General features: G+C 37.3%; 1 protein-coding gene across 1 annotated transcript in view; it reads left to right on the top strand.

The window, feature by feature from the left end:
- LOC150041006 (vascular endothelial growth factor receptor kdr-like) overlaps nucleotides 1-16058 on the top strand; it is a 145152-nt gene extending 129094 nt beyond the window's left edge. The window contains exons 27-30 of the mRNA XM_090327270.1: nucleotides 2837-2943; nucleotides 8459-8540; nucleotides 12830-12927; nucleotides 14884-16058. Of these exons, the coding sequence (XP_090183396.1) occupies nucleotides 2837-2943; nucleotides 8459-8540; nucleotides 12830-12927; nucleotides 14884-15085 (489 nt within the window). The 3' untranslated portion in view covers nucleotides 15086-16058. The remainder of the gene's footprint in view (nucleotides 1-2836; nucleotides 2944-8458; nucleotides 8541-12829; nucleotides 12928-14883) is intronic.
- The last annotated feature ends 712 nt before the right edge of the window (nucleotides 16059-16770 follow it).

Genomic DNA, 16770 nt, shown 5'->3' on the forward strand with positions numbered 1-16770 from the left:
CATAGTAACGAATCCCATTGTCTACTAATGAAGTTTTTTTTCTGAAATTGACATTTTAGTTTTCTTTCCAAGTGAAAAACGACTACAGTTAACCCCTGTATATCTCAGATCAGCCAAGTGCAGTGTTCAAGTCCTGTTCCACCACAAATTCTATTGCCATCTCTGAACAAATTGCGTTGTTGAAAATATGAAAGAACTTGATCTTCTTTTAGTGATTCATTTTATATCTTCAACCAGTTCTTAAAAGAATAGTTGTCAAGGGGCTGGGAGTTTGGCCTAGTGGTAGAGTGCTTGCCTAGCATGCACAAAGACCCAGGTTTGATTCCTGGGACCACATACCTAGAAAAAAACAAGCCGGAAGTGATGCTGTGGCTCAAGTGGTAGAGCTCCAGCCTTGAGAAAACCCAAGGACAGTGCTCAGGCCCTGAGTTTAAGCCCCAGGACTGGCAAAAATGGAAAAAAGAATAGCGGTGTTTTTGTTTTGTTGTATTCTAATGTAGGTACTTAAAAAAAATCTGCTTCTAGAAGGTGAATTAGTGTGTTCACTGATGTACTTACAAGCTACTGTTTCTTAATAATATTAATACACCAGTTCTTTTCATGGAGACAGTCATTTTTTACAGTATTTCAATAAGTAGATACAAGAGTATCCATTACTTAAGCTTGGTACCCTGGGCATGTCACTTCTTCAGTTCTTCTTCTTCTTTTCTTCTTGGTCTCAGGGATTGAACTCTGGGACTGAGCTGGCAGTTAATTGGAGATAAGAGTCTCATAGACTTTCATGCTTGGGCTGGCTGTGAACCATGATCCTCAGATCTCAGCCTCCTGACTAGCTAGGATTACAGGTGTGAGACATCAGCGCCCAGCTTCTTCTTAAGTTCTTTTGGTTTGTAGCTTTTCACACGGAAGCATGTACAATGAAGATGTTGGAATGATTTCCAGGCTCTACCTCTCCTTGGTTTTCCAGGATCTGTGTCTATGTAGCACTTTATTGTGGTGTTTTACTTAATCTTTTATCTCAGCAATAAAATTCAAATAAAAACTTTTACTTCAAGTTTAGTTATATGAGGTAAGATAGAGACCAGGAATGTTTCTTAAACTTAGGACGTTGACTAGAGAGAGGTCATGAAAATATAGGTTTATAATATTTCATATTATATAGTATACATTTATGGAAAAACTCAAGACTTCATCCATATGACAGAGGTCAAAAAATGGCAATAAATAGTACTTAACATAGATTGTTTGGAGTAGGATCTGGAATTACTACTTATTCTTTTAACTTTGACTGTATGCCTCAGCGTACCCATCTGTAAAATGAAACTACTAATAGAACCTTATTTCATAATCCATGATGAATATACTACATAAAATATGACAAGCATTGATTTTTTATAATTTGGCATGTGGTAATTGGTGCTGGTTATTAACGGTTTTAATTTAAACATATTTGAATTTTCCTTTGAATAATGTTTTCTACATACTGCTAGGGGTACATTATATAATCAGATAATACAGGGGTTAGTGCATAACAGGAAAACGAGTGCTTCCATTGGTCATATACCACAACATGGTCAAAGTTGTTATGCTCAAGCATTGTCCTTTTTTGTGGTTTGGATATGAAGTGTTCCCCAGAAAAGCTCATGTGTCAAAGGCTTAGTTCTCAGGTTGTGGTATCATTGAATAGTGATTGATTCATGAAAATTCTAACTTTATTAATAAGGTTAATCCATCAGTGAGTTCATACTGAATGAGCTACTAGAACGTGGGTTCTGATTAGAGGAAAGAGGTCACTGAAATCATGCTTTTAAGAGGTACATCATATCTCTTCCCCTTTATCTTTTTCTGCCTCATGTTTCCTATAGGATGAAGCACATTGTTCCATTAATTCTCCACATCTTGATATTTCAGCTGTGCCTCAAATACACAGCAATAGACCATGGACTAAAACTTCTGAAACCATGAACTGAAATAAATCCTTTTTCCCTTAAGTTGGTTATCTCAGGCATTTTGTCATAGCAATAGAAAACTGAATATTGCCTCCGTTTATCTTTTGTAGAGTTGTTTAGGACTAAGGAGGTAGAAGAAATAGAAAAGTCAAAGGAAAAAAATCCCTTACCAAACATATCTTTGTAGTGGATGCTTAATACACCATAATTTTTAAAATACAGACTTACTATTTACCCTTTCAACACAAATAAGTGGTTCAGAACCACATTACTATCAAAGATTGAAGTAAGTGAAAAAAATAGAGCATTTTTTTTCCTGTGTGCCAGTACTGAGGCTTGAACTTAAGACCTTATATTTTCTCTTTGACCTTTTCATTCAAGGATGATGCCTCTATCACTTGAGCACACCTCAACCCTTCTTTTGGCTTTTTGGTGGTTAATTGGACATAAGAGTCTCACGGACTTTCCTGCTTGAGCCAGCTTTAAACCTCCCTCCTCAGAACTCAGTTTCCTGAGTACCTGAGATAACAGATGCAGGCCACCCTGCTTAAAGCAAGTTTCCCCGCCCCCCATTGTCAGTCATGGGGCTTGAACTCAGGGCCTGGGCACTGTCCCTGAGAATTTTTTGTTTAAGAATAGCGCTCTACTATTTTGAGCCACAGCTCCACTTCCAGTATTTAGGTAGTTAATTGCCCAGACTGGCATCAAACCAAGATCCATAGGTCCTGAGTAGCAAGGATTAAAGGTGTGAGACTCCAGTGCCCAGTGCTACAGTAAGCTTTGTTCACTGCCTAATGAAACCCAGAAATTCTTTGAAGCAAGAAAGAGAGCCACAAATTTCATATTTTCTCTTTGAGAATGATTGTAATTTTTGTTTCATCGTGCAGGATGGCAAAGACTATATACCCCTCAGCGTCACTGATGCAATTGCTAACTTTACTGTACTGGATCCTGTGCAAACAACCTTAAACAATGATATCGTTCTGGAAGACAGGTGAGATACAGTAGCTTCTGTGGTGTGGCTTTGGGTGTTGGTTTGGCAAACTTGATAAGCATACTGGTCTAAAATTGATAGTTATTATAATAGAGGTGTCAATTGAATAAAAATGTTATCAAGTGAGTAAAAATGTTAGAGCCATATGAATGTTGTAAATCTAGACATACTGCTGATATAAATTTTGTTTAGAAGATGAGTTTATGTGCCTAATCAAGTGGAATTGTTAACATCTTCCTGGATTAGACTTAACCCCAAACTATGGGAATCTCCAATAGAGAGAATATGCTTTTAATGAAAACATGTTCCCAAAAGGGAAAACATGAGAAGACTAGACTGACTTTCCTTATCACTTCCTCTCCCTTACTGGAGAGAAGGAAATACTAGGAGTCTGACTTAGAATGTCTTCTACACGAAAGTGAGAGGCATTAGTAATGAATAGTAATGTTAACATGGCAGAAAAGAATAAAGCTGAAAAACCACATAAACAGAATGATAATCTATTCAAGGATACATGCTTCATTCTGTTTACTATATTCAGCTGGTCTTTAGAATCTTTGTTAATTTCTTCCTCTCTTGTAAGTTGTTTATGTCTGCCATTTTTTCATGGCAATTAAAAAATCTGAATCTCATAAAAATTTATTTTAATTCTATTTGACCAGTTCTTAATTTTTTTGGTGGGTCTTGAGGGGCTTGAACTCTGTGCCTGGGTGGTGTCCTTGAGCTCTTCGGCTCAAGGCTACCGCCCTACCACTTGAGCCATAGCCCCACTTCCAGTTTCCTAATGGTTAATTGGAGATAAGAGTCTCATGGCCTTTAGTGCCTGCGTTGGCTTTGAACCATGATCTCAGCCTCCTAAGTAGCTAGGATTAGAGGTGTGAACCACCGTGCCCAGCAGGCAATTCTTAATTCTTGAAAGACAAATTTTATTGTGTGTAAAATGGTCAGTAGATTAGCATTTTCTTTTCTCCAGCACTTCGAATACATCACCTATTCTCTACTGCGTTGTCTCTACTGCTGAGACATTCACTCTGTCTCATAAATTTCCCCTTGTGTGTCAATGAATGATTTTCAGTTTCTGTATTTAAACTATTCTTCTTGAGTGGATACAGTATGGCTTATTGGTACACAGGGCCCTCAGATCAATCCCCAGTACCATAAAAAAAGAAAATGATATAAAATAGAACTCTCTTGGTCTTTGACTTTTGACATTTTTAATATTTTTTTGGTAAATAAGCTTGTTTCACTTCTCCTTCTGAAACCTTCATAATGAAGATATTAGTTGGTTTCATGTTGTTCTACATGTCCTGAAGACTTTTCATTTTTCTTTTTTTTTAAATTATTTTTAGTTGATCACGGGAATTGCCATTTAAGAAAGCAGTTTATGAGAACAATGCATCTTGACTAAAGTTTCTTTACTTTCTTAGTATTTTCTTTTTGATACCTGACTAGGTTGACCTTGTCTTCAAGTTCAGAAATTCTTTTCCTTCTTGATTTATAGTCTACTATAAAAGTTGTGAATTATTGTTTAGTCTACCTTTGAAGCTCTGAAGTTTTGAATTTCATTCATTGAATTCTTATTATTCTTTTTCAGTCATTTTTTGGTATCCATCTTTTTGTGGATTTCTTATTAAAAGAAAGAATTATTTTCCAAAAAATGAATTATTTTCCTGACTTCATGCAATTGCCTTTTTTTCCCTTTATCTCCACTGGGTTTCCTTAAAACAGTTATATTGAATTTCTTTGAAGATAACCTCATAAATTTTTAGAGAATTACCATTTTCCTTCAGTAATGTTATATTTCTTTGCTTTCCATTTTCTTTGTGTCCTGATGTTGATACTTACACACTGGTGGAAGAGTTACCTCTTTCAATTTTAGAGAATAAGATTTTGTGTTTTTATTTTTGTTTTTTTACTGATCTGGGGCTTGAACTAAGAGCCTGAGCACTGTCCTTGAGCTTTCTTGCTCAAGGCTAGTAGTACAAATCTACTTCCAGCTTTTTTGCCAGTCCTGGGCCATGAACTCAGGGCCTGAGCACTGTCCTTGGACTTTCTCAAGGCTAGAGTTCTACCACTTGAGCCTCAGCACCACTTCTGACTTTTTTCTATGTATGTGGTACCAAGGAATTGAACCCGGGTCCTCGTGCATGCTAGGCAAGCACTCTACCACTAGGCTAAACTCCAGGTCCTACTTCCAGCTTTTTAAAGGTGGTTAATTGGAGATTAGCATCTCAAGGACCTTCCTGCTGGGGCTGGTTTTGAACTATGATCCTCAGATAATAGACTCATGAGTAGCTAGGTTCACAGATGAGAACCATCATGCCCAGCTTAGAGGAGTTTTCAATAAAAAGAATGTAAATGAGGGTTGGGAGTTTGGCCTAGTGATAGAGTGCTTGCCTAGCATGCACGAAGACCTGGGTTCAATTCCTCGATGCTACATATACATAGAAAAATCCAGAGATGGTGGCTCAAGTGGTAGAGCTCTAGCCTTGAGAAAGCCCAAGGACAGTGCTTAGGCCCTGAGTTCAAGACTCAGGGCTGGCAAAAAAAGAATGTAAATGAATCCAAGAGTATCAGTTAAGCAGGGAACAGTTACTTTGGTATAGGGTGCTTCATGGGCCAGGGTGCTGAATTGCAACCTCTCCCATTGGCCAAAACCGCTGCTCCTGGGGATATGGCATGAGGTTAGTTCAAGTACTGGACTTATATGAGTCTATAGAAGTGATAGGCTACTAAAGTGTCTTGCTTACCCTTTTTTTTGCCAGTCCTGGGGCTTGAACTCGGGTTGTGAGCACTCTCCTTGGGCTTTCTCAAAGCTAGTGCTCTACCACTTGAGCCACAGTGCCATTTTTTTCTGTATATGTGGTGCTGAGGAATTGAACCCAGGTGCATGCTAGGAAAGCACTCTACCACTAGGCCGAACTCCTGCCCCTTGCTTACCTTTTTATTGTAAGGAGAAATCCCTTCTGGTTTTGAGCTGACCTTGTCTTAGGGGGAGACATGATAGAAATAAAGACTTTCCTTTCATTCTCTATATGGTAAAACTCACTTTCAATACTCCACACACTCTCTGGCCTGATGTACACTGATGCTGTTTTTTTTAATGTCATTGTACAGTTGATATAAAGAAGGGTTACAGTTGCATGAATCAGGTTATGAGTAATGAGTACAATTGTTTTTGAACCATGTCTCCCCTTCCATTGCTCTCTCCCGGTTTTTCCTTCCTGTCCCCACCGATGAGATTCATTTTTCACATAGTGTCTGGTGAGTACTAATGTTGTATTTATCCATCCTTGTTCCACCTATTCTGTGCTCCCACTTTTCCTTCAGAATACAAGCAAACTAACAAACAAAACAAAATAAAATGAAAACCAAATCAGCAACAGTGACAACCAAAAATATCTCATTTTCTTTTCTTGGGGTTCATTTCACAGAATATTATCTGATCATATGCACATAGGTATAGAGTCTTTGTCAACTACTCCTATGCATATATTACTTAGTCTCAATATGTGGATGACCAGAGTTCTATATAATTTATCATGTTGCAGTGTGTGTATGTGTGTGTACGTGCATATATATTCATATTCAATGTTTTTTTTACTATTTATAGGCACATTCTGGTTACCACAAATGAGGGAAAACATTCAGCTTGTTTTTCTTTGGCTCTGGTTTACTTTGCTTAATATTTTTTCTAAATCTTTCTGTTTCCTTGTGAATTATACAAGATTACTCTTTCTGAAGGATAAGTATAATTCCATTTTGTGTATACCAGTTTTTCTTAATCCTTTTATCCACTGAGGGACACCAAGGTTGGTTCCATATCTTGGCTATGGTAAACAATGTTGCAATGAACATGGTTGTGCTGGTGGCTTTAGTGTGGCCTAGTTTCTGGCCCATTGGATAAATGCCCAGGAGTGGGATTGCTGGGTAGTATAGAAGCTGTATGTTTAGTTTTTTCAGGAACCTCTACACTGCTTTCCAGAATGATTGAACAAGTTTACATTACCACCCAAAATGTAATAGAGTTGTCTTTGGCCATATCCCTACCAGCGTTATTTGTTGTTAGTTTTCCAGATAATGTCCATTCTATCTGGAATGAGATGGACTCTCAATATTGTTTTGATTTGCATTTCTTTTGCATATTTTTTGTCGGTTGTGGGGCTTGAACTCTGAGCCTGGGTGCTGTCCCTGACCTTTTCAGCTCAAGGCATCTGCCCTAACCTTCCAGCCACAGAGCCAGTTCCCATTTTCTGGTGGCCCACTTCCCATTTTCTAGTGGTTAATTGGAGATAAGAGTCTTGCGAACTTTAGTGTCTGAGTTGGCTTTAAACCTTGCTCCTCAGATCTCAGCTTCCTGAGTAGCTAGAATTACAGGTGTGAGCCACCGTGTCTGGCCTGTTTGCATTTCTTTTATGGCCTAAGATGTTGAACATTTCTTCCTTTCTTCATGTGTCTACTGCCATTCTTATTTCTTCTTCAGAGAAGTCTCTCTTTAAATCTTGAACCTGCTTATTAATGGTGTTGTTGTTTTCTTCAGGATTTGTTTTGGGGGCTTTAAAGTTTTGAGCTCTAAATATAACTCTGATGCCCTTCTGTAATGCATAGCTAATAAATATTTTCTCCCATTCTGTGGGCTTTCTACTTGTCTTGCTAGCTATGTCCTTTACCATGCAGAAGCTCTTCAGTTTGATAAAATCCCATTTATCCAGTCTTTGATTTGTTGTGATTCTGATCCTTTATTTAGGAAGTTTCAACCCATGCATAGAAGGCCTAGGGTTTTCCTTACCCATTCCTGTAATATTTTTACAGTATCTGACCTTACATTGAGGTATTTGATCCGTTTAGAGTGAATTCTGGTGCAAAGTAATATATAAGGATCTAGCTTCAGTTTTCTACATGTAGATAGCCAGTTTTGCAAGCACCATTTGTTGAAGAGGCTGTCTTTCTTCCACCGTATGTTTCTGGCTCCCTTATCAAATAGTAGGTGACCACAGGTCTGTGGGAATATTTCTTGGTCTTCCATTGTGTTCCATTGGTCCTCAGGTCTATTCTTTTGCCAATACCAAGCTGTTTTTATTTCTATGGCTTCATGATAAAACTTGAAGTTTGGTATTGATATTCCTCTAGCACTGTTCTTCATGCTAAAGATAGTTTTTGATATTCTGGGTCTTTAATTATTCCATATGAATTTTTGGATTGATTTCTCTATTTCTTTGAAGAAAGTCATTGGAATTTTGATAGATATTGACTGACATTGTGTATTGCTCTGGGAAGATTTTTCATTTTTACTATGTTAATTCTCCTCTTCTCCTTTACTTTAATAAAATATTGCTTGCTTTGGTCTCTTTTTTTGGAGAGAATGAGTATTACATACCCATAATTTGTAATCTTGTCAATGTCCAAGATTAAATGATTATTTGTTAATTAAAAATAATATTAATGAAACAAAATTTAAAGTTATAATGTTAATGATATGGCATTAAAAATAAACTCTTCTTTTTCTCTACAACAGCATTGATCCCCTGAAGGAACCACTAATTTGGTCATTTGATGAAGTAGAGGCATCCAAGGAACAGAAAGAAGCAGTGTTTGAGGTTAGTAGTGTTTGAGTTCAAACCCTGCAACTGGACAAAAAAGAATTAAAAATTACCAACAACCTCACAAAAGAGACATTCTCTAAATGCTGGTCCTGGGTACCTAGAGACCTCATCCCTTTGGAAACTACTATGAATAAGTTTATCTTTTTAAATTTCTTTTTTAACATGTTTATTATTGGATATAAAGTGGATAGTGATTTTTGTATGCTAATTTTATATTTTGATACATTGAGTATGAGATCTCAGTTTTGTGGTACAGTGTTTATGCTAATAAACCAGTGAAACTATTATCGAAGATGGTTTGGGAGTTGTCTAAGAGAGAACTACCCTACAATCCAGCAATTAGTACTACTGGCTATTTATCTGAAGTCAGGATATAATGGAGGCATCTGCACACCCATATTTGTATTTGCCAAGTGATGGAAAGAGCCTACATGTCCTACAACTGATAAATGGACTGATAGAATATGGTTTATATATACAATGGAATATTATTCAGCCACAAAGGAAAATGAAATCTTGTTATTTGGTAGGGAAAAGGGCAGATCTGGAAAATGTATTAAGCTAAGTAAGCGAGGCTCAGATGGACAAAGGTTGAATGCTCTTTCTCATAAGTGGATATTAAATCTAAAATGTAAACATGAGTATAAACACATATGATTATGAGTATATATACATGATCCACCTAGTTAAAACATGGTATCTGTAAGACATCATGATGAAACTCCCTTACACAATCAACATGCACTAAAATTTATCTGGGCTGGGTTATGGGTACCAGTGGGAGAGGGCAGGTGAATGAAGAGGATGAAAGTTTGAATATAGTTATAATAACCTATGTACATGTATGAAAAATAGATCAAAGAAGCTAATGAAACTGGTTTGGGAAGAGGGAGGAGGGAAGACAGAATTGTGAAGGGGGTGAATATTCAAGCTGTATCATGAGGACAAATAGAAATGTTATAGGGTGTCATCTTACAACTAACTGATGCTAATAAAAAAAAAAAGAAAAGAAAGCCTTGGAGCCGGGCACAGTGGCTCACGCCTGTAATCCTAGCTACTCAGGAGGCTGAGATCTGAGGATCACAGTACAAAGCCAGCCTGGGCACTAAAGACCTGAGACTTTTTATCTCCAATTAATCTCTAGAGAAAGGGAAGTGGGACTGTCACTCCAGCGGTAGGGTGGTAGCCTTGAGCTGAAGAGCTCAGGGTCAGGCCCAGAGTTCATGCCCCATGACCCTCCCCCCCACAAAAACCCTTGGATCTCTGAGCTCTATATAATTTCTCTCCCATTAAAAATTTTAAAACGTACTAGAAACACACTGAAGTCATATGCATCTGTCTGAGTGGATTTGGTTGACAGAAAAAGGGAAAAGATTGTAAAGTGTAAAGATACTAATGATAGAATTGAAGCATGTTCTTGAATTTTTTTAAATTTTAACAGGTATAAGAGAATGCTTTCATCATGCTATACATTGAATTGCCTATTTCTTTCTTTATGTTTCTAAAAGTACCAAGCTTATTTTAAAGCACTATATCAAGTTAGAATTAAGTAAATAAAACTATGTCTTCATAAACATGTTGGTCTTTTTTTTGCAGAATACAGATTTGCAAAAAGAAAAAAAAGATGGGGTAAATTAGTAAAGATGTTTAGTAGCATGGAATCAATGCACAATGTATGTCTTCTGCATAAGGGGATTTAGGCCATGCTCCTTGTGTTTTGGGAAGTCTTCAAACTATTCCAAAAGTTGCCCCTTTTATTTAATGCTTGTACTATTTGATTAAATAGAAGCAGAGCAGAAATTCTCTCCACTTAGTTTCATCTATTCACACACATATACTTAATCTGAAATGAAAAAGTCAGATATCAAGGGGAAGTGACATTTATAATAGCAAGTTGTATTTAAAAGTAAAAAGAATTCAGGTATTCAAGGTCATTGACATGATCTTGTAGATATAAATATAACTACATAGACATAAAAATCTATAATGGGAGCCAGGAGTTTGGCCTAGTGGTAGAGTGCTTGCCTAGCATGCACAAAGACCCAGGTTTGATTTCCTCGGTACCACATATACACAGAAAAAGCCAGAAATGGTGCTGTGGCTCAAGCGATAGAGCTCTAGCCTTGAGAAAGCCCAAGGACAATGCTCAGGCCCTGAGTTCAAGGCCCAGGACTGGCAAAAAAAAGTCTATAATGGGATATATACTCTATAAACATAATGTTATATAGATCAATATGTATCTATGACATACAAACTCTCAGCTTAATCTTAATTATGTTCTAAAATTTATGTGCCAGTGATTGCAGATAGAGATTCTCTTCTTGAATACTTCTTTGTTAAACATGACATTTGATATATGATGTAAAAAATCAGTGTTAATAAAAATCTTTTAATAAAAATTTAAAAATAAAGGGAAAAAGTGAAAAGAAGAGGAAACTACAAGATTTCTTGTAACAGAATGCTAAGGAAATAAATCTTGGGCAATAGTATCATATTGCCAGTTTCTTTTTTAATGTGAGTGGGACAAAAGAAAAATAATGTAAAATACAGGCCCTAAACAATAGTTAAACTGGAACTTCTCTTATATATGTTCACAAGAATTAATTATGATCAATGTTTCCTTAAACTTCACACTTAGTAGCATCATTCCAGTATTTTTAAATTGTTCAGGGTGGGATTATATATATTTATATAAATGAGTAAATGTTATGAATTAAGTCATTTATTTGTTTTAGATAGCTAGTTTTTGAACTCTTAGCAATACAACTAATTTCAACTATATTATAGTGCTGTATCTTATTAGTCCCTGTAGTAATAGCTGTCTGGATGGATATGTAGACCTGAGACCTATGATCTCATCCCTAAACTGATAGTTTAACTCTGTTCTGAGCCCAAGACATGAAGATAGTGACTTTACATCACACCCCCAATTAATAATCTAATGAGAAAGGAAAAACAATAAACCCTCAAAGTTTATAGACTGAGTCACAAATTAATGTAGTAGTTAAGACTAGAACCTTAGTGTTATATTACAATTTTATTATTGTGAAGTAGTTGTACTAAAGAGTCTCAATTTTTTTGTCGGTAATGGGGCTTGAACTCTGGGACTGGGTGCTGTCCCTGAGCTGTCAGCTCAGGGCTACCGCCCTACTGCTAGGCCTGGGCATTGTCCCAAAGCTCTTCAGCTCAAGGCTACTGCCCTACTCTTAAGCCACAGCTCCACTTCCTATTTTCTATTGATTGATTGGAGATAAGAATTTCTCCGTTCTTTAGTGCCTGGGCTGGCTTTGAACTATGATCCTCAGATCTCAGCCTCTTGTGTAGCTAGGCTTCCAGGCATGAGCTACCACTCCCAGCTAAAAGGGTTTCAATTTATCATGTCAGTTTGTGAGTATAATGCATCTTGAACACTGTCACCCTTTCATCGTTCTCTCTCATCTCTCAGAACTCTACCCATCCTTTCAGTTTTCCGAGTTTCATTTCACTTGTATGCATTGTATGGTATGACTATATCCTTCCACCTCTTGTCTCTCCAGTCATCTCTTAGCCTCACCTCCCTGAAACTTCCAGTACCATCTTCCTAGTATTTATTTTGTTGGACTATAAGTTAGTTGTTCAAAGAAGTCACACAATTGGAAGTTTCCCCTGAATATATCATAGTGCAGTTATGATGTTTGGGTACATATGCATATAAGTTTTATATGTTACCAAAGTGTTTCTGAGCCCTCATATTCTCTGTTTACTAATAAATGATGAGATCTATTCATTAGAGTAGAGGCTAATCTGTCACAATTAAATGGTCCTCTAAAAGTTAAGGACTCAGAAAGCATAGTTTTGTTTTGTTTTGTTTTGACCATATTATAATCCAGAGATATAGGCGTATTCTTGAATGGGCAATGAATCAGCTCTAGCAAGTTATCCAGGAAATGTTTCCTTCTGCATTTTGTGTTCCACTATCCCCTCAGGGTTAGGGGGCTGTTCTTGTTAATGTGGTTAAAACACAGACCTGAGGGACAGAGGAAGAATGGACACTGAAGTTACATTTCACTCGATCCCATATTCAGTTGTCCAGGGTATAATTTCAGAGACATAGAATTTCAAGGGAAGCTATGAAATAGTCTGTACTGCAACTGGGTGGGCTGTGTGTACAGATAAAAGGTTGTGCTGGTTGTATATTACTCAAAGGAGAGTAGGCTGAATCACTATAGCCCTCGATAACATATTAGATGCTTGATTTGCTGACCCAAATGGTTTATTATTTCTTTCATCCTTTTTCTATCCAGGATAGTGAAGGAGACTATGTGACTACTCATTGGGATGAGGTCAATAGCCAAAAGTGCCTAGAACTTCACTCCTGGACTCGTGGGATCGTGACTTTACCGTGAGTGCAGTGTTCAGGGAGAGAAGCAGATATCTGATCCAAACATACAACATCAATAAAATATGTTTTCTTCCTAGAAGCATACAGTATATGAGGTATGACAGACACCTTTCCAGACAATCCCCAAGAGTCACATACTTGATCATTGCACTAGAAGTCATTACTTTCTCAAAATACTCTAACTTCATTTGAAACTAAGAAGAAACATTGAAGACTAACAGAACAGTATAGAATCAAGGGCATTGTGAAATTGTGAAATATTTATTCAAATCTCTCATTCCATTCTCATTTCTGGGAATACAGAAAAAATAATACACAAAACTTGTACTTCAGGAACATAAACTTTATAATACTGGTTTTTTTTATTGTAGCATTTTTCAACCTGATTCCCTTGAGGTTCAGAAGCATTTTAATTTGTTATATTTCTATTTGTGCATTCTTACTCTGATTTCCTGAACAATTAGGGTCCCATTCAGAAAATAGTAACCAATGACTGTATATTCAAGTTCTACTCTGTTTTCCTTTAGTAGTTTCCAAGTTTTGTGTCTCCAATTAAGATCTTTGATTTATTGAGTAAATATTTTCAGGGGCCGGGAGATTGGCCTAGTGGTAGAATGCTTGCCTAGCATGCACAAAGACCCGAGTTCGATTCCTCAGTTCCACATACATAGAAAAAAGCCAGAAATGGTGCTGAGGCTCAAGTGGTAGAGATCTATCCTTGAGAAATCCCAAGGACACTGCTCAGATCCTGAGCTCAAGCCCAGGACTGGCAAAAAAAAAAGAATAAATATTTTCAGAGCTGAGATATGGTATTCTAATGTCAGTCTTTTACATATGCTATCCAATTTTCCCAACACTATATGTAGATGTTAAGTCAAATATAAGGGCACTGAGAAAGAAGAAATTCAAAAATATCTGGCAGCCTGGTGTCGGTTGTTCGTGCCTATAATCTTAGCTACTCAAAAGGCTAAGATCTAAGGATCACAATTTCCAGGAAGGAAAGTCCATGAGATTCTTTTTCACAATTAGCCAGCAAAAAGCAGAAGTAGAATTGTGGATCAGGTAGTACAATATCAGCCGAGGACAGCACTCAGGCCCTGAGTTCAAGCCCCAGAACCAGCCAAATATATCTGGCAAAAGAGTAGAATAAGAAAGAAAATTAATAATAACAAAGCCCAGCAAACAAATAAAAATGTCATAATGGGGCTAAAATCTACAACTAGCTTGTGTGAAAAGCAAAAGACAATGTAGAGAATATACTCAGTGTATATATACATGGTGTGCAGTAAATGATCAATTTGCTAATGATAGGACTATCATCATTAAGAAATGGAAATAAAAAACCCATTGCATGGGACCCTTCTAAAATTGCTTTGCCCATTTAGGAAAATCTGGACTCATAGTATCTTAATATTTCAGAGCTGAATAAAGTTTTTAAAACAATTCATGGCAAGCCCATTATGATATATAAAAGGAAGATTTCTCCAAAATAAAAATGCCCATTTAAACCAAGTTAAAATTTGTATACAGGTCAATTATCATTGTCATAGAATATAAGTGTTAGAGTGAGTTCCAAGATTATCCAGTCCAAACATGTTCCCTCCTATTCATCTAACTCATGAGAAAATTGAAGCACATCAAGGTTGCATGACTGTTTCAATGACACTGGGAGCTTGAAGCAGAGAAGCAGTGCAAGTGTAAATGATCTTAGTGATTTTCTTCAGGAAGATCAGAATATGCCTTCTAGAAAGAAACACAATTCCTATTTCCTGTTTCTTCACAACCGCATATGTGTCCATGCACTAAACTGTGGTTTCCCTAAGGGAAGTCACTGATTTTTCCAGAGAAGAATCAGATTTCCTCCATCTTTATCATTCTCTGGTATCCCTGCAACTAAAGAACACACTCTTGTTTCCAAAACCATACGTTAAGCATGTTTTTCTTTCTCTTAACCAGCCTGAAAGGTATCAGCAAGAGTCAGGAGTCCCTTCTGATGGAGACTGAACTGGATCTTGTCAAGTATAACTTGGCCCCTGAACTTGAAGAGGAAGACCAGATGGAAGACAGTGTGCTCCTGCCTCTGGAGCCCACTCTTGAGTGCCACAGCCCACCTCCTGACTATAATCTTGTGGTCCACTGCAGCACTCTGCCCATGTAACTCACTACAGGCTCCCTTCCTTTGCCATCCTTTTTCACATCACTCCCTTTCCTCCTAACAATCAGTTTTGTTCATCTATGTCATGAAGAAGCGGAGAAACAGTATTTTGGCCTATAATCTCTGTTGCTTACACTTTGGAAAGGGACATAACTGGTCCACGTCAGGCTCCCAGATCTGACACAGAGACAAAAGCAAGTTAAGTCTCAATTTTCTTGCCAAACACATATCAAACCACTCCATGTACGTCCAGTCCATTAGTGCTACATGTATTCCTCACTAACCTGTCCCATTATTCTTTCATAAAGGATACTAGAGGGAATAATCTCTGGCTTCTCCTCAAAGACCTGCATAGCCTCCTGTTATATAGATGGTGAACTAACCAACATTCCATCATTTTGTTCAACTATTTTCAATATCCCACTGTGGATATATTATCTAACAATTTTTCTTTGTTGGTATTTTACTAATATTTTGTTTTAACTTACCTTTTTTATTTTTTGGAGTATAACATTATGTAGCCATATATGTATATATATAAAAGCTTTGTTTCTAATTTGTTATCAGAAACCAACAGTGATGTATGAAACTTGTAGCTTTTCTATATGCAGAACAACATCTCTCATGAAGGGTAAAAATGATTTCTAATAGTAATTGGAATACAATAATAACTTAAGATTGTTGCTGGCTAGCCCTATCACGTACACAAATCTTAGTGTATGATTCCAAGCCACGAAACCATGAAACCTCTCATCTCTCACTTGCTCCTCCTTTCCCACTATTTGGCAAAAAGAAAGACCTATCAATCTCTGGGTGCCCTCTCAACCTAAGTAGTAAATTCCTCCCTCGAAACGGGATGTTGTTCTGAAATGTGGCAATCAAAACCATTTGCCCCAATAAGCAGATGAGAGAAAACAATGGGAAGAATAAATTTTCACTCTTTGACCTCTGCTTCAAATAGAAAATTTTCAATTCCCTCCTCCTGTTCCTGAGAGATGATGCTGCCACACTGGGAAGAATGGGAACAGGAATCCCTGGCTGACCAGTAGATGAAGGCCTAGGTAAAGAAAACAAGTATTCAGCAAATTCCCAGTTCAACAAAAGAATCCTACCATATAAGAGGCTACGTTCTTAGGTCTTATATCTCATTTCCTTTGTGTACTATGATCTTAGTGGTCTAAAACCTTCCCAGAAAAAGTTTGCAAATAAAGCACAAACTCACACACATCCCCTACACTACAGAGCCTCACCTTAGATAGTTCTTTACCAAGCTGGAAAACACACACACACACACACACACACCCACACACACACACACACACACACACACTTCCCCTGTAAATTGTATCTTATACAATCAAATTCATGTCTTGTATTTTAAATAAAGAAGTCTGTATGTATTTAACCCAGAAGTATTTTCTCTCTCTGTATATGTGTTTGATACACAGTGTTTCATTGTTTGTTGTTTTGAAGTCATAGGGCTTGAACTCAGTGCCTGGGCCCTCTCCCTGTGCTCTTTCACTCAAGGCTAGCACTCTACCACCTTGAGCCACAGCACTGCTACTGGTTTTCTGATGGTAAAGTATAGATAAGAGTTATTCAGACATTCCTGCCCAGGCTGGCTTTGAACCGCTATTCTTAGACCTTAGTCCCCTGAGAATCTAGGATTCCCAGCATGAGCCATTAGC

This window comes from Megascapheus bottae, chromosome X, assembly GCF_031878675.1.
Source record: "Megascapheus bottae isolate mThoBot1 chromosome X, mThoBot2.hap1, whole genome shotgun sequence".
NCBI classification, from domain to species: domain Eukaryota; kingdom Metazoa; phylum Chordata; class Mammalia; order Rodentia; family Geomyidae; genus Megascapheus; species Megascapheus bottae.